This window comes from Vulpes vulpes, chromosome 7, assembly GCF_048418805.1.
Source record: "Vulpes vulpes isolate BD-2025 chromosome 7, VulVul3, whole genome shotgun sequence".
Classification (NCBI taxonomy): Eukaryota; Metazoa; Chordata; class Mammalia; order Carnivora; family Canidae; genus Vulpes; species Vulpes vulpes.
Genome location: NC_132786.1, coordinates 30,648,111 through 30,669,310, shown reverse-complemented (window position 1 = coordinate 30,669,310; position 21,200 = coordinate 30,648,111). Strand labels below are relative to the sequence as shown.

General features: G+C 37.4%; 1 protein-coding gene across 1 annotated transcript in view; it reads left to right on the top strand.

Moving 5' to 3' along the window:
• Positions 1–21,200, top strand: part of LOC112916313 (disintegrin and metalloproteinase domain-containing protein 32) — a 161,718-nt gene that overhangs the window by 118,965 nt on the left and 21,553 nt on the right. Inside the window, exon 16 of the mRNA XM_072763476.1 lies at positions 7,668–7,751. Coding sequence (XP_072619577.1) covers positions 7,668–7,751 — 84 coding nt within the window. The remainder of the gene's footprint in view (positions 1–7,667; positions 7,752–21,200) is intronic.

The window sequence follows — 21,200 nt, the reverse complement described above, 5'->3', positions numbered from 1 at the left end:
CGCCACACACCACGGGCGGAGCACCCTAAAGGCCTGGAGAGCGCACCCGGCGCGGCTCCGGGAGCGTGATTGCAGCAGTGCAGGCCCCGGAGCCCAGGGCGCTGGGGAACACAGCCCAAGATCCAGCGCTCCCTCCGGGACAGGCAGAGGCCAGGAGGAGACAGGAAAGCAAGGCCACTCCTGCCAGCGGGTGGCCCCGAGCTATGCAGATCAGCGCCCCCGCTCCCGGAGCTTTCAGGCCCCTGCAGACTAAGAGCTGCGGTAGTTCCTGCGGGAGCTGATTCCAGGGCTGGAAGCTGGCCACCGCCACTGTGGTTGTTCCTCATGGGGCCTCACAGGATAAACAACCCCCACTGAGCCTCACCGTGGCCTCACAGGATAAATAGGATAAACAACTCCCACTGAGCCCTGCACCAGGCAGGAGGCTGAGCAGCTCCCCCAGATGCTCACACCTGAGAGTCAGCACAGCAGGCCCCTCCCCCAGAAGACCAGCTAGAGGGACAGGGAAAAAACAAATTATTCACCAAGCAACACTGGAAAGTTACAGGGGAAGTCGAGGGATTTACAGTATATAGAATCAGAGGATACTCCCCCTTGTTTTTTGTTTTCTGTTGGCTTCCCCTGCCCCCTTTTTTTCTTTTCTTCTTCCTTTTTTTCCCCCTTTTTTCTCTTCTCTCTTTTTCTCCTTATTCCAGTACAACTTGTTTTTGGCCACTCTGCACTGAGCAAAATGACTAGAAGGAAAAACTCACCTCAAAAGAAAGAATCAGAAACAGTCCTCTCTCCCACAGAGTTACAAAGTTTGGATTACAATTCAATGTCAGAAAGCCAATTCAGAAGCACAATTATAAGGCTACTGGGGCTCTAGAAAAAAGCATAAAGGGAATTCAAGAGACTTCATGACTGCAGAATTTAGATCTAATCAGGCAGAAATTAAAAATCAATGAAATGAGATGCAATACAAACTAGAGGTCCTAATGTTGAGGGTTAACAAGGTAGAAGAACGAGTGAGTGACATAGAAGACAAGTTGATGGCAAGGAGGGAAACTGAGGAAAAAAGAGAAAAACAAAAGATCATGAGGATAGGTTAAGGGAAATAAATGACAGCCTTCAAAGGAAAAATCTACGTTTAATTGGGGTTCCTGAGGGTGCCGAAAGGGACAGAAGTCCAGAATATGTATTTGAACAAATCATAGCTGAGAACTTTCCTAACCTGGGAAGGGAAACAGGCATTCAGATCCAGGAAATAGAGAGATCCCCCCCTAAAATCAATAAAAACTGCTCAATGCCTCGACATTTAATAGTGAAGCTTGCAAAGTCCAAAGATAGAAGATCCTTAAAGCAGAAAGACAAGAAATCTCTAACTTTTATGGGGAGAAATATTAGATTAACAGCAGACCTCTATACAGAGACCTGGCAGGCCAGAATATATCCTGGATGGCAGGATATATTCAGGGTCCTAAATGAGAAGAACCTGCAGCCAAGAATCCTTTATCCAGCAAGGCTCTCATTCAAATAGAAGGAGAAAGAGCTTCCAAGATAGGCAGAAACTGAAAGACTACCTGACCACCAAGCTAGCTCTGCAAGAAATACTAAGGGGGATTCTGTAATAGAAAGAGGAAGTCCAAGGGAACAATCCACAAAAACAGGGACTGATAGGTATCATGATGACACTAAATTCATATCTTTCAATAGTAACTCTGAACGTGAATGGGATTAATGACCCCATCAAAAGGCACAGGGTTTCAGACTGGATAAAAAAGCAGGACCCATCTATTTGCTGTCTACAAGAGACTCATTTTAGACAGAAGGACACCTACAACCTGAAATTAAAAGGTTGGAGAACCATTTACCATTCAAATGGTCCTCAAAAGAAAGCAGGGGTTGCCATCCTTATATCAGATAAACTAAAATTTACCCCGAAGACTGTAGTGAGAGATGAAGAAGGACACTATATCATACCTAAAGGATTTATCCAACAAGAGGACTTAACAATCATCAATATATATGCCCCGAATGTGGGTGCTGCCAAGTATATCAATCAATTAATAACCAAAGCTAAGACATTCTTAGATAATAATACACTTATACTTGGTGACTTCAACGTAGCGCTTTCTACAATCAATAGGTCTCTAAGCACAACATCTCCAAAGAAACAAGAACTTTAAATGATACACTGGACCAGATGGATTTCACAGATATTTACAGAACTTTACATCCAAACACAACTGAATACACATTCTTATCAAGTGCACATGGAACTTTCTCCAGAATGGACCACATACTGGGTCACAGATCAGGTCTTAACCAATACCAAAAGACTGGGATCATCCCCTGCATATTTTCAGACCATATTACTTTGAAATTAGGACGAAATCACAAGAAGTTTGGAAGGATTTCAAACACGTGGAGGTTAAGGACCATCCTGCTAAAAGATGAAAGGGTCAACCAGGAAATTAGAGAAGAATTAAAAAGATTCATGGAAACTAATGAGAATGAAGATACAACCATTCAAAATCTTTGGGACGCATCAAAAGCAGTCCTAAGGGGGAAATACATCGCAATACAAGCATCCATCCAAAAACTGGAAAGAACTCAAAGCAAAAGCTAACCTTACAGTTAAAGGACCTGGAGAAAAAATAGCAAATAGATCCTACACTCAGCAGAAGTAGAGAGTTAATAAAGATTCGAGCAGAACTCAATGAAATAGAGACCAGAAGAACTGTAGAACAGATCAACAAAACCAGGAGTTTGTTCTTTGAAAGAATTAATAAGATAGATTAACCATTAGCCAGCCTTATTAAAAAGAAGAGAGAAAAGACTCAATAAAATCATGAATGAGAAAAGAGAGATCACCAGAAATCCCAAGGAAATACAAATGATCTTAAAAACTTGTTACGAGCAGCTTTACGCCAATAAATTAGGCAATCTAGAAGAAATGGACACATTCCTGGAAAACCACAAACTACCAAAACTGGAGCAGAAAGAAATAGAAAACCTGAACAGGCTAATAACCAGGGAGGAAATTGAAGCAGTCATCAACAACCTCCCAAGACACAAAAGTCCAGGGCCAGATGGCTTCCCAGGGGAATTCTATCAAACGTTTAAAGAAGAAACCATACCTATTCTACTAAAGCTGTTCTGAAAGATAGAAAGAGATGGAGTACTTCCAAACTCATTCTATGAGGCCCACATCACCTTAATTCCAAAACCAAAGACCCCACCAAAAAGGAGAATTATAGACCAATATCCCTGATGAACATGGATGCAAAAATTCTCAACAAGATACTAGCCAATAGGATCCAACAGTACATTAAGAAGATTATTCACCCTGACCAAGTGGGATTTATCCCCAGGATGCAAGGCTGGTTCAACACTCGTAAAGCAATCAATGTGATTGATCATATCAGCAAGAGAAAAAACAACCATATGATCCTCTCAATAGATGCAGAGAAAGCATTTGACAAATTACAGTATCCATTCCTGATCAAAACTCTTCAGAGTGTAGGGATAGAGGGAACATTCCTCAGCATCTTAAAAGCCATCCATGAAAAGCCCACAGCAAATATCATTCTCAATGGGGAAACACTGGGAGCCTTTCCCCTAAGATCAGGAACAAGACAGGGATGTCTAGTCTCACCACTGCTATTCAACATAGTACTAGAAGTCGTAGCCTCAGCAATCAGGCAACAAAAAGAAATAAAAGGCATTCAAATTGGCAAAGTAGAAGTCAAAATCTCCCTCTTCACAGATCACATGATACTGTACGTAGAAAACCCAAAAGACTCCACCCCAAGACTGCTAGAACTCATATAGCAATTTGGCAGTGTAGCAAGATACAAAATCAATGCCCAGAATTCAGTGGGATTTCTATACACTAACAATGAGACTGAAGAAAGAGCAATTAAGGAGTCAATCCCATTTACAATTACACCCAAAAGCATAAGATACCTAGGAATAAACCTAAGCAAAGAGGTCAAGTATCTATACCGTAAAAACTACAGAACACTTCTGAAAGATATTGAGGAAGACACAAAGAGATGGAAAAATATTCCATGCTCATGGTTTGGAAGAATTAATATTGTGAAAATGTCAATGTTACCCAGGGCAATTTACATGTTTAATGCAATCCCTATCAAAATACCATGGACTTGGGACTCCTTGGTGGCTCAGTGGTTTAGCAACTGTCTTTGGCTCAGGGCATGATCCCTGAGTTCTGGGATCATGTCCCACATCGGGCTCCCTGCATGGAGCCTGCTTCTCCCTCTGCCTTTTTCTCTGCCTCTCTCTCTCTCTGTATCTCTCACAAATAAATAAATAAATAAAAACTAAAAAAAAAAAATACCATGGACTTTCTTCAGAGAGTTGGAACTAATCATCTTAAGATTTGTTTGGAATCAGAAAAGACCTCGAATAGCCAGGGGAATATTAAAAAAGAACACCAGAGCTGGGGGCATCTCAGTGCCAGATTTCAGGTTGTACTACAAAGCTGTGGTCATCAAGACATATGGTACTGGCACAAAAACAGACACACAGATCAATGGAACAGAATAGAGATCCAGAAGTGGACCCTCAACTTTATGGTCAACTAATATTCAATAAAGGAGGAAAGACTATCCACTGGAAAAAAGACAGCCTCTTCAATAAATGGTGCTAGGAAAATTGGGCATCCACATGCAGAGGAATGAAACTGGACCATTCTCTTACACCATACAGAAAGATAAACTCAAAATGGATGAAAGATCTAAATGTGAGACAAGATTCCATCAAAATCCTCGAGGAGAACACAGGAAACACCCTTTTTGAACTGGGCCACAGTAACTTCTTGCAAGATACATCCATGAAGGCAAGAGAAACAAAAGCAAAAATGAATTATTGGGATTTCATCAAGATAAGAAGCTTTTGCACAGCAAAAGAAACAGTCAACAAAACTAAAAGTCAACCTAGAGAATGGGAGAAGATATTTGCTAATGACGTATCAGATAAAGGGCTAGTATCCAAGATCTATAAAGAACTTATTAAACTCAACAGCAAAGAAACAAACAATCCAATCATGAAATGGGCAAAAGACGTGAACAGAAATCTCACAGAGGAAGACATAGACATGCCCAACAAGCACATGAGGAAATGCTCCGCATCACTGGCCATCAGGGAAATACAAATGAAAACCACAATGAGATACCACCTCACACCAGTGAGAATGGGGAAAATTAACAGGGCAGGAAACAACAAATGTTGGAGAGGATGTGGAGAAAGGGGAACCCTCTTGCACTGTTGGTGAGAATGTGACCTGGTGCAGCCACTCTGGAAAACTGTGTGGAGGTTCCTCAAAGAGTTAAAAATAGATCTGCCCTACGACCCAGCAATTGCACACTGCTGGGGATTTACCCCAAAGATACAGATGTAATGAAACGCCGGGACACCTGCACCCCGATGTTTCTAGCAGCAGTGTCCACAATAGCCAAACTGTGGAAGGAGCTTCGGTGTCCTTCGAAAGATGAATGGATAAAGAAGATGTGGTCTATGTATACAATGGAATATTATTCAGCCATTAGAAACAACAAATACCCACCATTTGCTTCAATGTGCATGGAACTGGAGGGTATTATGCTGAGTGAAATAAGTCAATCGGAGAAGGACAAACATTCTATGGTCTCATTCATTTGGGGAAAATAAAAAATAGTGAAAGGGAATAAAGGGGAAAGGAGAGAAAATGAGTGGGAAAAATCAGAGAGGGAGACAGAACATGAGAGACTCCTAATTCTGAGAAATGAATAAGGGGTGGTGGAAAGGGAGGTGGGTGGGGGGTGACAGGCACTGAGGAGGGCACTTGATGGGATGAGCACTGGTGTTATGTGATATGTTGGCAAATTGAACTCCAATAAAAAAAAAAGAACATCTAAAAAAATACTACATTTGAAAGGGAGTTGTTAGACACAACATTATGGCCATGAACTAGTGAGAAAACTCAACACACACAGTAAAGATTTAAAAGGGTTAGTTTGGATTTAGAAAGGGTTTTTGAGGTCATTTCTTTGAAGAGAGTTGTGATATGCTGTAATGTTTAAAAGGAGATAATTTTCACATATCTCAAAACAATTCTCAAATTCTTTATTTTATTATTTTTTTTAGATTTCATTTAGTTATTCATGAGAGACCCAGAGAGAGAGAGAGGCAGAGACACAGGCAGAGGGAGAAGCAGGCTCCATGCAGGGAACCTGATGTGGGACCCTGGACTCCAGGATCATGCCCTAGGCCGAATACAGGTGCTAAACCACTGAGCCACCCAGAGATCCCGCCAAATCTCAAATTCTTTAGTAAAAGGATGATTTTCTCATGTACGAAAACTACAACTTAGAGAAATTGATATTACTGTAAATATTGGAGTTGAGAATATATCCTTAATCCCCTGATTATTACAGTTTAAACATAAGGGGACTAGAGCTGGATATAGTCACATATTACATAATAGAATGTTAGATATGTATAGCATATTTTAATAAAAATTCCTATTACCTTTATTAGTTCACTCTAACAATAGCTCAAATTTGATTAAAATTTAATATATGTCCTGATTATGAGTGGGAAAAATTAGAGAGGGTGACAAAACATGAGAGACTCCTAACTCTGGGAAATGAACAAAGGGTAGTGGAAGGGGAGGTGGGCAGGGGAATGGGGTCACCAGGTGACAGGCACTGAGGAGGGCACTTGATGAGATGAGCAATGAGTGTTATACTATATGTTGGCAAATCGAATTTCAATAAAAAATATGTATATGTCCTGAGTATACTGAATTGATTTTTTTCAGTACAAACTTTTGCAGGGTTTTTTTAAAGATTTTATTTATTTATTTATGAGAGACAGAGAGAGAGAGGGAGGGGGAGAGAGAGAGAGTTAGAGACACAGGCAGAGGGAGAAGCAGACTCCATGCAAGGAGCCGGATGTGGGACTCCATCCTGGATCCTGGAATCACGCCCTGAGCCAAAGGCAGATGCTCAACCACTGAGCCACCCAGGTGTCCCTCAATACAAACTTTTGATATATGCAACAACAACAAAAAATTCAAATAAAAAGATATACTGTGCTCTTAGGAATAGTTTTATTAGATTTCAGGGTATCATAATAAAAAGTGGTTATATGGATATGATTTTTCTTATTGATCTTGTTTTGTTTCTTCCATTTCCCCACATTGAATTATTTTTTTAAGACTAATTTTTAGAACAATTTTAGGTTCACAGCAAAACTGAGAGGAAGGTACAGAGATACTCTCTTGTTCCCACGCAAGCACAATCTCCTGTATTACCAACAATCCCCCACCAGAGTGGGACTTTGTCATAATTGATAAACCTACATTGACACATCATTGTCTCCCAGTTCATACTTTACATTAGACTTATCTGAAAAAGCCTCAAATACTTGGAGATTAAACAAACATTTTTAAATAACACATCTTAAGAGAAACTGAAAAATATTTTGAACTAAATTAAAATGAAAATACAACATAAAAATTTGCAGGTTACAGCAAAAGCAGTACTTAGATGGAAATGTATTGCATTGAAGGGTTATGGTCTTATGGTATAAAATTACTGATTGTAATGTTAAGACAGCTGGACTCCTGTAACATGTAAAAAGTTTTTTTGTATTTTTTCTTTTCTTTTTGTTTTTAGATATGTGTAAATCGTGTATGTCTAGAAGCAAGGATGCTTAGAGCTCAATTAAGGTTTTGTTCAGAGGGGTGCGGAGAACACGGAGTAAGTAAGCACAAAATTTATGTTTCCTCAAATCACATCTATCTTGGACTCTTTTTAGCATCGTTTAATTTACTCAACGTTTATTATGTTTCTTTTTTTTTTTTTTATGATAGTCACAGAGAGAGAGAGAGGCAGAGACACAGGCAGAGGGAGAAGCAGGCTCCATGCACCGGGAGCCTGACATGGGACTCGATCCCGGGTCTCCAGGATTGCGCCTTGGGCCAAAGGCAGGCGCCAAACCGCTGCGCCACCCAGGGATCCCCTATTATGTTTCTTTTATTTGAAAGTCCCTGTTCTATCTCACTTCAATGTGGAGTTAAATTAGGTTACTAAATTTGTAACCAAAGGTAGTAAGAGAACATTGTATGGAATTAAATTGTTGATGACCTTAACAGAATTATTCTAATGCCAGCTATTTATCAGAGGCATTAAATATTCCAATGAATGCATTCATCTGTTCAATAAGAGAAGATAATTATGCCATAATTTGTGTGTCTGCAAATATATGCAGTAAGGGAAAACTATTGGTTTTGTCCTTTTTTAACAGACTTTTTTTTTAAAGTAGTTTTAAGTTCATAGCAAAATTAAGAAGAAAGTATAGAGGTTTCCTATATACTTCCTAACCCCAATACACAAAGCCTCTCCCACTATCAAAATTCTCCACCAGAGTGGTACTCTAAGTGTATCTTCTTTGTGGGCTATGTGTACCATGCTGTTGTGGCAGTCATGTTTGCCTTAGCCCAGCCAGCTACAATGACCTGCTTTGCCTACTGTTGGCTCATTGAGCAGGGTTTTGTCCCCCCCATTAAGAGATCTGAGGCCATCACAGGTTCACTGGTGGGCAGGGTTGGCAGTCAGACTTAGATGCTAAAATCAGTCTCTGAGCTACAACTGTGGGTGCACTTGAATGGCAAGGTTTGCTCCCTACGTCATAAACTGAGAGGCTTTTGTTGGTGGATGGGACTGGCTGGCTGACTAGACAACTGCAGTTAGCTACTTTGCCACAGTTGCAAGACTGCCAAATGGCCGATCTTGCTCCCAGTACAGCCATCTAAGAGGCCTGACTGGAGAGATTATGGGTGTGGTGGTGTGTGTGGTTATCTACCCCTCTCTCCAGGGCAGAAGTCACTCTGGAGAGGCACTCACTCATTCCTGCTGGGGCTGCTTTGGAGGGATATCTGCCATAATATGCAGGTCAGATGGGGCAGGTATGATGGGGAATGTGGAGACAGGGTATGCAGTGCTAGCAAGATAGATGGAGAAAGCACTGGCTCCAGCAGGCGTCAGCTATGTAAGCTGGGAGATGGCGGGGGGCGGAGAGAAATGGTGTCCACCAGCAGTTTTGTTCCTGGAGATATCTACTAAAGATCCTCTCCCACTCTAGTGCATGCTTTGATATTAATAAATAAACCTTATTCATGTATACCCCAGGCACTTTACAAACTATTTCTTCTGTGCTGTGTCACAGGTGGAGTTATTTATTATGCTGACTCTTCAAGGGTGGGGACTTAGTTTCCTATTGTCCTCTAACTCTCCCTAGTTAAACCCTGCTGATTTTAAAAGCTCCTAAATTTCAGTTCCACCAGTTTTCAAAGCTAGATATTATGGGGACTCATCTCAATGCAGATCCCTGGTGCCTGGGATGCCTGGGGTGCCTAGAAGTGATCCTCTCACTTATTTGTACTTGGGGTGTTCCTCTTGTTTGTGGTTAGTCTCACTGGGGGTTTAGTTCCCAACTGCATCTCTCCCCTCCTACACTTTTCAATGTAGTCTCCTCTCTGTGGTGGACATCTGTTCTGCCAGTCTTCAGATCATTTTCAGAATTAGTTCCATATGTATTGCTGTTATCTCCATGTGTCTATGGGGTGAGATGAGCTCAGGATCCTCCTACTCCACCATCTTTCCTGAACTTCTATTATTTCTTTAAATAGACTTTCTGTCCCCTTTCCTCACCTTCTTCTGGAATTCCAGTTATTCTAATATCTATGTTTGATGATTTCCCATTAGATCATGTGTGTTTTCTTCACTCTTTTTCATTCTTCTTTCTTTGTTCTACTCTGGGTTAGTTAAAAGTTCCTATCTCTAGATCAATAATTCTATCTTCTGTTTGTTCTCTCCTGCTGCAGATGCTCTCTATTGCATTTTTCTTGTCATTTATTACATTCTGTATCTCCAGAATTTGTTTAGTTCTTTTTTATGATTTCTCTTTGTTAAATTCCTCAAAACAGCTAAATTGAAATTTGTTTTCGGTTAAATTGACAAATTCTGTGATTTGAGTTCAATAGCTGGATTATTATTGTTATTTTTTGGTAATAGCATGTTAAGAGGATTCTTCATGTTCGTTGGAGTTTTATGTTGCTGTTTTCACATTTGAAGTAGTCACCTCCTTAAATCTTTACTAGTTGTCTTCAGATGGGAGATATAATTCACTGGTGTTATATCTAGGTCTTTCTACACCCCTATATAGATATACTTGCTCCACATTTCTTGTACCCTCTTGTGGCAGGATTCTTAAACTGGTATGTCTTCTCTCTTACAACACACCAAGCCAGCTGCTGGAAACCTCTCTCTTATTTTCTGGAGGTGTGCTACAGCTTGAGTTTCTGATTTCTTCCTTGTCCAAGGATCCTGGCCTGATTTTCTGAGGGTATGTGCTGTCTACCAGAGCTTATTGCTGCCAAACTCAGGAATTCACACAGAAGGAGGCTGCAGAGTCTGAGGGAGTTGTGGAGTTAGCATTTGGGATGTTGTGGGTGCCCCTGGATTAGGTAAGAGGGCATCTTTGAGTGAGAATCTCCCAGCAATTTGTAGGCAGGCTTCCTATTGGAGTAATGAAAGCATATAGCAGGAACTATGTCCCTTTAATGCCCTTTGATATTCTTATCTGCTCTTTGCTGATTTCCTCCTTCCCCTCAGTTATAGAGATTCCTGCCTCAATACTCTGGGTGTTGTGGCAGAGAAATGTATTTCTCCAGCTGTGTCCTGCACAGTGGGTTAGCTGAGGGCTTACTCACCACTTTCCCTTTTCTCTCTTGAGAGGTCACTGCTGGCTAGTTCAATCCTGTACTTTGTGCCATTGGGGGAGGGATGGCACTGGTAGTTATTCTTACCCTCTCCAGTACATCTGAACAATTTTTATTTATTTAATTTTATTTATTTAATTTTATTATTTAATTTTATTTTATTGGGGTGCATCAAAGGAATGCAGGAATCTATTTTTGAGAAACTATTCCTGGGAAGACTTCTGCAATGCTATCTTTTCCTTAGGTTTCTGCCCACATCAGCACTCTCTAGGTTTTCTTCAACTGCATAAAAGGAACTGAGTCTTCTTCCCTGGCTCCTTCTGATTCCACAGCCCATAGTGAGGTCTGTTTGCCTATTACCTGATGCATAAGTGGGCAAGACTCCTTCTAGGTCCCTTGGTGTGTAGGCCTTGGTTCCATAATTCTCATAGAGATATTATTCATGGATAGATGCTGAAATTTACTTGTTATAATGGGGAACCAAAGGAGGGAGGTTTTTTTAAACTGCTTTACTTTAAAATTTTTATTTAAATTCAATTAACATATAATGTATTATTGGTTTCAGAGGTAGAGTTAGTGGTTCATTGGTCTTATATACTACCCAGGGCTCATTACATCACATGCCCCCCTCAATACCCATCACCCAGTTACCCCATCTTCCCAACTCCCACCCTCTAGTGACCCTAAGTTTGTTTCCTATGATTAAGAGTCTCTTATGGTTTGTCTCCCTCTCTGATTTCATCTTGTTTTATTTTTCCTTTCTTCCCTTAAGATCCTGTTTTGTTTCTTAAATTCCATATGAGTGAGATCATATGATTGTCCTTCTCCTATTGACTTATTTCACTTAGCATAATATCCTCTAGTTCTATCCATGTCCTTGCAAATGGCAAAATTTCATTCTTTTTGATGGCCAAATAATATTTCATCGTATATATGCACCACATCTTCTTTATCCATTCAACTGTTGATGGACACCTGGCCTCTCTCCATAGTTTGGCTATTGTGGACATTGCTGCTATAAACATTGAGGTGCATGTTTCCCTTTGAATCACTATGTTTGTATCCTTTGGATAAATACCTAGTAGTACAATTGCTGGACTGTAGGGTAGATCTCAAAATTTTCAAACTTTTGAGGAACTTCCATACTATTTTTCAAAGGGGCTGCAGCAGCTTGCATTCCCACCAACAGTGTACAATGGTTCCTCTTTCTCCACATCCTCCTCACCAATATCTGTTGTTTCCTGACTTGTTCATTTTAGCCCTCTGACTGGTGTGAAGTGGTATCTCATTGTGGTTTGATTTATATTTCCCTGATGCTGAGTGAGGTTGAGAATTTTCTCATGTGTCTGTTGGCCATTTGTATGTCTTTTTTGGAGAAATGTCGGTTCATGTCTTCTGCCCATTTTTGATTGGATTATTTGTTATTTGGGTGGTGAGTTTGATAAATTCTTTATAGATTTTTGGATAGTTGCCCTTTATCTGATAAGACATTTGCAGATATCTTCTCCCATTCTCTAGGTTGCCTTTTGGTTTTGTTGACAGTTTCCTTTGCTGTGCAGAAGCTTTTTATCTTGATGAAGTCCCAATAGTTCATTTTTGCCTTTGTTTCCCTTTCCTTTGGAGTGTGTCTAGCAAGAAGTTGCTGTGGCCTAGATCAAAGAGGTTATTGCCTGTGTTTTCCTCTAGGATTTTAATGCATTCTTGTCCGAAAGGGGGAGTTCTTATTCCACCATAATGATTTTGTCACACCGAAAGCTCGTTTTATTTCTTCCTTCCCAATACTTATATATTTTATTTTCTTATCAATATTATGTTGTAAAGAAGGACTTTATTGTCTTGTTCCTGATCTTACTGGAAAAGCTTTAATATAAAGTTAACCACCAGGTTTTTTAAAAAAGAGATTATCAATTTGAGGAAGATTCCCTCTATATATAGCTTTCTGATGGTCTTTTATCATTACTGGATGTTCAATTTTGTTAAATAATTTTCTGCAGTTATTGATATGATCATGTGATTTTTCTTTTTTAGCTGTTGATATATGATGGATTACATTAATTGATTTTCCAATGTTGAACTATCCTTGCATAGTTGAGATAAAACTCACTTGCTCATGGTATATAATATTTCTTATACAATAATGGAATTAATTTCCTAATTTTTTGTTGATTTTTTACATCAATTTTCATGAGAGCTATTAGTCTATAGTTTTCTTATAATGGCTTTGTCTTTGGTATTAAGGGTAATTCTGTTCTCATAAAATGTGTTAAGAATTATTCACTCTAATCTAAGTTCTGAAAGAGATTATAGGAAATTGGTATGATTTTTTCCTTAAATGTCTGGTAAAATTCACTAGTTAACTCAACTGGACTTGTGCTTTCTGTTTTGGAAGACTAGTAATTATTGATTTAATTTCTTTTTTAAAAATGCCTTCAAAACCCCTGCTCAAATTGCCTAGTTTTTTTGAACAGTTACCAAATTATACTTTTTAAATTTTATCTTACATTATTTTATTTTAAAAATATTATTCAAGTATAATTAACATACAGCATAATATTAGTTTCAGGTGTACAATATAATGATTCAACAATTCTATGTATTACTCAGTGATCATCACAATAAGTGTATTCTGAATCCCCTTCACCTATTTTACCCAACCCTATGCACCTCCCATCTGGCAACTACCAGTTTGTTCTCTATATCTAAGAGTCTATTTTTTGTTTCTCTTTTTTCTTTGTTCATTTGTTTCTTAAATTCTACATGTGAGTAAAATCATATGGAATTTGTCTTCCTCAGATTGACTTATTTGACTTAGGATTATGTCCTCAAGGTCAATCCATGTTTTTGCAAATGGCAGGATCTCATTCTTTTTTATGGGTAAAATTCCATTTTATATATATATATATATATATATATATATTTATACAAATGCATTCACACACACATACACACATACTGTCTTCTTTATTGGCTATTGCATTAATAAACATAGGGATGCAGATATGTTTTTGAATTAGTGCTTTTGTTTTCTTTGGGTAAATACCCAGTAGTAGTTTACTTTATTATTTGCCCTACTATTTGCATAATACATTTACAACTAATCTAAGTGAAGCTTCAAATAATACTGTATTACTAGTAGTGTAAGTAACCTTATAATAAAATAATCTATATCTTCTTTCCAAACCTTTATATCATGCTGTGATTCATAGTACTTACTTCTGTGATTCAGAAGTATATATGCTTGTTGTTATCCTTACTTTGAATAATCTAGTATATGTTAGATTAAGAAGAAGAATTAAAGTTTTTATTTTATGTTCACTTACTCTATCCTTAATGCTTTTGTTTCTTCATGTACGATACAATTTGTATAGTTTTCCTTTTCTGATAAATTCCTTTTATAATTTCTGCCATTGGCATGTCTGCTCCTGACAAATTTCTCAATTTTTGTTTGTCTGAGGGAGTCTATTTCTTTTTTCTTTTGAAGAATATTTTTACAGGATACAAATTCTAATTTGGTGACTCTTTTTAAATAAACACTAAATATTTCAGTCCATGCTCTTCTTGCTCTCATTAATTTAGAATAGTGATCTAAAGTAATTTTTATCCTTGTACCTCTCTAGTTCCCTCCCCCGCTTTCTGGCTTCTTTCAAGATTTTTCTTCATCTTTGATTATATAAAGTTTGAATTATGATATACTTAGGTGGAAATTTTTGCTTGTTGTTTTCTGAATTTCCTGGATCTATGGTTTGGTGTCTGACCTTAAAAATTCTCAATTATTATTTCTCCAGCTATCTCTTGTTTCTTTTTTTGTCTTCTGGTATTCTCAATGCACATATAATATGTCTTTAATAGCTGTGCCACAGTCCTTGGAATTTCTGTTTTTTTTTTTTTAAGATTTTATTTATTTATTCATAAGAGAGAGAGAGAGAGAGAGGAAGAGACACAGGCAGAGGGAGATGCAGGCTCCATGCAGGGAGCCTGACGTGAGACTTGATCCTGGGTCTCCAGGATCATGCCCTGGGCCAAAGGCAGACACTCAACCACTGAGCTACCCGGGTTGCCCTCTGGGGTTCTTTTTCAGTCTTTCTTTCTCCTTAGTTTTCAGTTTTAGAAGTTTTTATTGAGATATCCCCAAAATCAGAGATTGTCTCTTTAGTCTTGACAAGTATGCTGATTCCATCAGTCATTCTTCATTTCTTTCACAGTTTTATCTCTAGCATTTCTTTTTATATTCTTTCTGAATACTTTCATCTCTCAGCCTATATTGCCCATCTATACTTGCATGCTGCCTGCTTTATCCATTAGAGCCCTTAGCATATTTTAGCTGTTTTAAATTTCTGGTCTGTTAATTCTGACATCTTTGCTTTAGCTGAGTCTGATTCTGGTGTTTTCTCTGTTCAAGTTGTGTTTTTGTTTTGTTTTGTTTTTGTTTTTGCTTTTTTGTATGCCTTGTGTTTTTTTCTTGGTAGCTAGACATGATATACCAAATAAAAGGAACTGCTAATAATGTATTGGCAAGTTGGAAAGGTGGGGTATAGAATTCTGTAGTCATATAATAATGAGCCTATGCCTCTGGTCTGTGAATTTCACAAGTACTTCTAAGTTTCTTCCTTCTCTAGGTGGGACAGGGGAGTTGGGCATTTCCCTTTCCCTATGTCTGTTAGGCTCTGAATAAAACTCAATAATTTTAGCCTCTGGTAAAATAGTTTCCCTTTAAGTTAGGCGTTATTAAGAAGAACAGAATACTCCTATTACTTCAAAACTGGTTCCTTTTCCCTTCCACCTGCTGTAAGTACAGGTAATTTTTCTCCTACATTCTCTGTGAGAATCTGGTTGATCTCCTGGATGTAAAACTTACAGAAGTAGAGTTTCCCTCCCCCTAAATTTTCTAACTCTAAATTGAGCCTCAAGTCGTACATCAATGACAGTTTAATTTTTTCTACCCTGGTACTAATTCCCACATGGGTTTCTGTTCTGATAAATTGTGATTCTGTGAATTTGCCTGTCTATGTCTCTGATTTTGGAGGTGATAGCTTGTCCTGTGATCTCACCTTTCTGAGGGATATAAGAATTGTTAATTTTTGGTTTATTCATCTTTTTAGTTATTAGAGTGGGTTGGTAACCCTCAAACTCCTCACATGCCAGACCAGGAACTGGTTTTCTGTGTTTGTTCTCACAAAAATTTTAAATAGTGGGTCTCTGCTGCTCTAGCTAGAGATATAAATTGGGCATATGTAAGTGGAAAGTTTATTAAAATAAACTTTTCTGAAAACATAGTGAAAACTGCTGGAAATGAAAACTTCACAGAAATCTTCCAGTGTATTGACAGCCAACCCACTCAATCAATTTCTGTATAAATACTGAGATTTAATCATTTGGCATTCCAGATACTAAGTAACTATATGATAGGTTGACTGTTAATGAAACTGGCATTGAGTGAGTTGACCTAGGCAAACTGTCTTTCTGTGGATTGCCTTCCAGAATATTAGCATAAAGTAAAAATCACACAATAGGGGGATCCCTGGGTGGCTCAGTGGTTCAGCACCTGCCTTCGGCCCAGGGCATGATCCTGGAGTCCCGGGATCGAGTCCCACATTGGGCTCCCTGCATGGAGCCTGCTTCTCCCTTTGCCTGTATCTCTGCCTCTCTCTCTCTCTCTCTCTCTCTCATGAATAAATAAATAAAATCTTTTTAAAAATCACACAATATTAGAATAATAAGGGAAAAACAGATTGTAGTGTATAGTTAGTAAGTTAAAAAAAACTCACACTTGAATACAAGTGTAAATCATTATCCAAATTAAAAATATTTTCTATTGAAAACTTTCTTTCAGGGTTCACAAATCTAAATATGCCAAGAGAGTAAAAAACAAGACTCATTTGGTATATAACCATAGACATTAAACAGTTGTGTTGCCGTTGACACACCTAGTTAATTATGTTTTTTTATTTAGATTGTTCTTTTAAATGCCTCTGTGCATTCATCTATGTTTGTATACATATATGTTCACTGAAATGACCAATGTTATTGCATTTTTTGTTCTCTTGTTATCAATCTACCATGTATCATTACTACATTGTTTATTCTAGACACATTTAATCATGCAGAGCTATATTCATATACACATGTATTCTTTGGTGTTAGCAAGAGCTCAGAACTATACTTGGCACATAAAAAGAACTCAAATATTTACTGAACGTATATCTATCCATTTATCTATCTCTTAATATTAACTAGATAGATACATATAATGTATCATACTTTTATGTATCTTACTTTTTTCATTTAACGATGCTTTATTTGATGTTTCCAATACGTAGATATAGATTTAATAAGTATCTTTGTATATGTATATCCTTGCAAGCTAGTACTTATATTGCTGTGGAAAGATCACCAGAAGTGTGACTACTTGGTTGGAGTATATATTTAAATTTTAATGATAGATTTATTAAAGCCAAATTATTTTTCACAATGCCAAAGCACTTTTAATTTTACTTACAATGTAAAAAAATTACCTCTTCCCCCTCTCCCTTATCCCCAATCCTCTTGAGCAATGAGTGTTACAAATATTACCTTTGAACACTCTGGGCATGTCAAAGAGAACTTATCTGGAGACTAAATTTGTCCAAGAGAGCAATTGCTGAAGTAATGACAATCCAAGTTTTCACTCCTTCAAATTTCCAGGTATTGCTTATTTTCTTTCTTCATGATGAAAGTACTACTTATTTATCTTGAAAGACTTGGAAAATTTAGAAATCTAAAGTAGAAAGCAAAATATTAACATATTTTTTATAATACAGACATAACTCTTCTCCTTCAAGCTTCATTTCTTTGTCCATGTGTATATATGTGTTCAAATGTGTGTGTAAATGTATTTAATCATCAAATATGTTCATGTATGAGAAGACAGCCTCATTCATTTAATCATTGATTCAACTAAGAAGACATGGTACTATGTATAGAGGGTAATACCATGCTTTTTCTACCCAAAGCATTTTCACTCCTAAGAATTTTTTTTAAGATTTCATTTATTTATTCATGAGAGACACAAAGAGAAAGAGAGGCAGGGACACAGGCAGAGGGAGAAATAGGCTCTATGCAGGGAGCCTGACATGGGACTCAATCCCAGGTCTCCAGGATCACACCGTGGGCTAAGAGTTTTTCCATGTTTTATACATTGCCTAAAAATTATTTTAGAAAATACTACATAAATTTATTTATTTTAACCATTCCCATATGCTAAATATCATATGATGTTTGATTTTTCATTATTATTGAACTTTGCATTGATGAGAAATTTGTATATAAACATTTGTAAGAATTATTGTTATTTCTGTGGGACAGATTTCCAGAAGTGGATTGTAGAGTTTAAGAGGGTAATCTCTTTAAGGTATTTACCTAAAAATTTTTAAGTGCTTTCTAGAAAGTTTATAAATTTATTCTATGGTAATAAGCTTTGTGAATGTCTCTCTCAATTCTTCCTTTTAAGTCTAAGTACTATTTTTTAATGTATGTCAATTTGATTCATGAATAAAAAGTTTTCTACTATGATTTTATTTAATATACTTTGACTATTGAGCATACAGTAAGATTGAACACATCCTTAAAGTTTTAATAACCATGTGTTGATCAGAAAACCATTCCTAATAGTATAATTGTTGGATTGTAAGTAGTCCTATTTTTAACTTTTTGAGGAACCTCTATACTGTTTTCCAGAGTGGCTGCCAACACTTTGCATTCTCACCAACAAGGCAAGAGGGATCCTTTTTCTCCACATCTTTGCCAATACCTGTTATTGCTTGTGCTGTTGATTTTTGCCATTATGACAGGTGTGAGGTGATACTCCATTGTAGTTTTGATTTGTATTTCCCTGATAAGGGATGTTGAGCATCTTTGCATGTGTCTGTTGCCCATCTGTATGTCTTCTTTGGAAAAAGGTCTATTCATGTCTTCTGCCAATTTTTAAATTGGATTATTTTTTTGACTGTTGAGTTTTCTAGGCTCTTTTTATATTTTGAATACTAACTTTTTATCAGATATGTCATTTGCAAGTATCTTTCCCCATTCCATAGGTTGTCTTCTAGTTTTGTTGATTATTTCCTTCACTGTACAGAAGATTTTTATTTTGATAAAGTCCCAGTAGTTTATTTTTGCTTTTGTTTCCCTTGCTTCAGGAGACATTAATGTAGAAGGAAGTTGCTACCGCTGGTGTCAAGGAGGTTACTGCCTATATTCTCTAGGATTTTGATGGTTTCCTGTCTCACATTTAGGTCTTTAATTCATTTTGAGTTTATTTTTGTTTATGATGTAAGAAAGTGGTCCTGTTTCATTCTTTTACATAGTACTGTTTAGTTTTCCAACATCATTTGTTGAAGAGACTGCCTTTTTTCCCATTGGATATTCTTCCCTGCTTTGTCAAAGATTAATCGGCCATAGAGTTGTGCTTTCACTTCTGAGTTTTCTATTCTGTCACATTGATCTGTGTATCTATTTTTCTGCCAGTACCATATAATATTGATCACTGCAGCTTTGTAATATAACTAGAAGTCCAGAATTGTTAAGCCTGTGGCTTTGCTTTTCTTTTTCAAGGTTGCTTAGGCCATTTGAAGTCTTCTGTGATTCCATACAAATTTTAGGATTGTTTCTTCTAGCTTTGTGAAAAATGCTATTGGTATTTTTTTAAAGATTTATTTATTTATTTATTTATTTATTTATTCGAGAGAGAGAGAGAGAAAGCATGCATGTGAGCAGGGAGGGAGGAAAGAGAGAGGAGAAGAAAGAATCTCAAGCATGGCAATTGAAGCAGGGCTCAATCCTACAACCCTGAGATCATGACTTGAAGCAAAATCAACAGACACTTAACCAATTGGTCCACCCAGGTGTCCCAAAATGCTGTTGGTATTTTTTTTTTAATTTATGATAGTCACACACATAGAAAGAGAGAGAGAGAGAGGCAGAGACACAGGCAGAGGGGGAAGCAGGCTCCATGCACCGGGAGCCCGACGTGGGATTCGATCCCGGGTCTCCAGGATCATGCCCTGGGCCAAAGGCAGGCACCAAACCACTGCGCCACCCAGGGATCCCCTGCTGTTGGTATTTTGATAGGGATTGCATTTAATGTGTAGATTGCTTTGGCTAGGATAGACATTTTAGCAATATTTGTTCTTTCAATCCATGAGCATAGAATATATTTTCCAGTTCGTTTGTCATCTTCAATTTTTTTCATCAGTTTTTCATAGCTTTCAGAGTACAGGTCTTATTGCCTCTTTGATTAGGTTTATTCCTAGATATCTTGTTTTTAATACAGTTGTAAATAGTATTGAGTCCTTGATTTCTATTTCTGTTGCTTCATTATTGGTGTATAGAAATGCAACAGATTTCTATAATTTGATTTTGTATCTGTGATTTTACTGAATTCAGCAATGATACTGAGTATTTACCCAAAGACTACAAAAACACTAACTCAAAGGATATATGCGCCCCAGTATTTATAGCCATATTATGTATAATAGCCAAATTATGGAAACTGCCCAAGTATCCAGTGACTACTGAATGGTTATTTATTTTATGCTAGATATTATATTGTAGAATGTAAGATTTTGTTGTTTTCCTTTAAGATTGCTGTACATTGTGGTTGGGGGGGCAGTTAAGTTACTTGCAAAACAGTTTGATCAAGGCTTGTTTTTAAACTTTGATAAGGAAGATTTAGAAATATCTTTTTCTCTAGGGTAAATTCACTGCTACTAGTAAAGTAAAGACTTTTCTGAGGCTTCTACTGAATGTTTCAAGTCTTCTAGTTTAGTAAGTTGCATGAACAGAAATGAATGTGCAAACATTATTAAATTTCCTATATTCTAAATGTAATGGGAAAAGATCCCTAATAATACTAAAAACTAACTATGGAATATGGAGAAATAATTTTAAGAAGAAATATTTACATCACATGAAGAAAACCACAAAACTTTCCTGAAAACAATATCAAAGATTTGAATAAACAATACAAGAAAGAATAATTAGAAAACTTGGCATAGCTGATATTAACATTTAGTTAATTTTTACCAACTGCTATAAAACACTACTAATGAATTAATTTTATATATACAAAAAACCCTAGATTAAAAATCTAATAGGGGCACCTGCATGGTTCAATCAGTTAAGCGTCTGCCTTCAGCTCGAGTTATGATCTCTGGGTCCTGGGATCCAGCCCCGGGAATTGGATTCCCGGCTCAGCAAGGAGTCTGCTTCTCCCTCTGCCCCACTTCTTGCCCCCAGCTTGTTCTTTCTCTCTTTCTGTCTCTATCTCTCCGTGTCTGTCAAATAAATAAATAAAATCTTTTTTAAAAAATAAAAAAAAAAGCAAACAAAACACAACCCAATCTTGGTGCAGGAAAGTGGGGAAGGGTAAAATGCTCATTTGTAAGTGCAAATA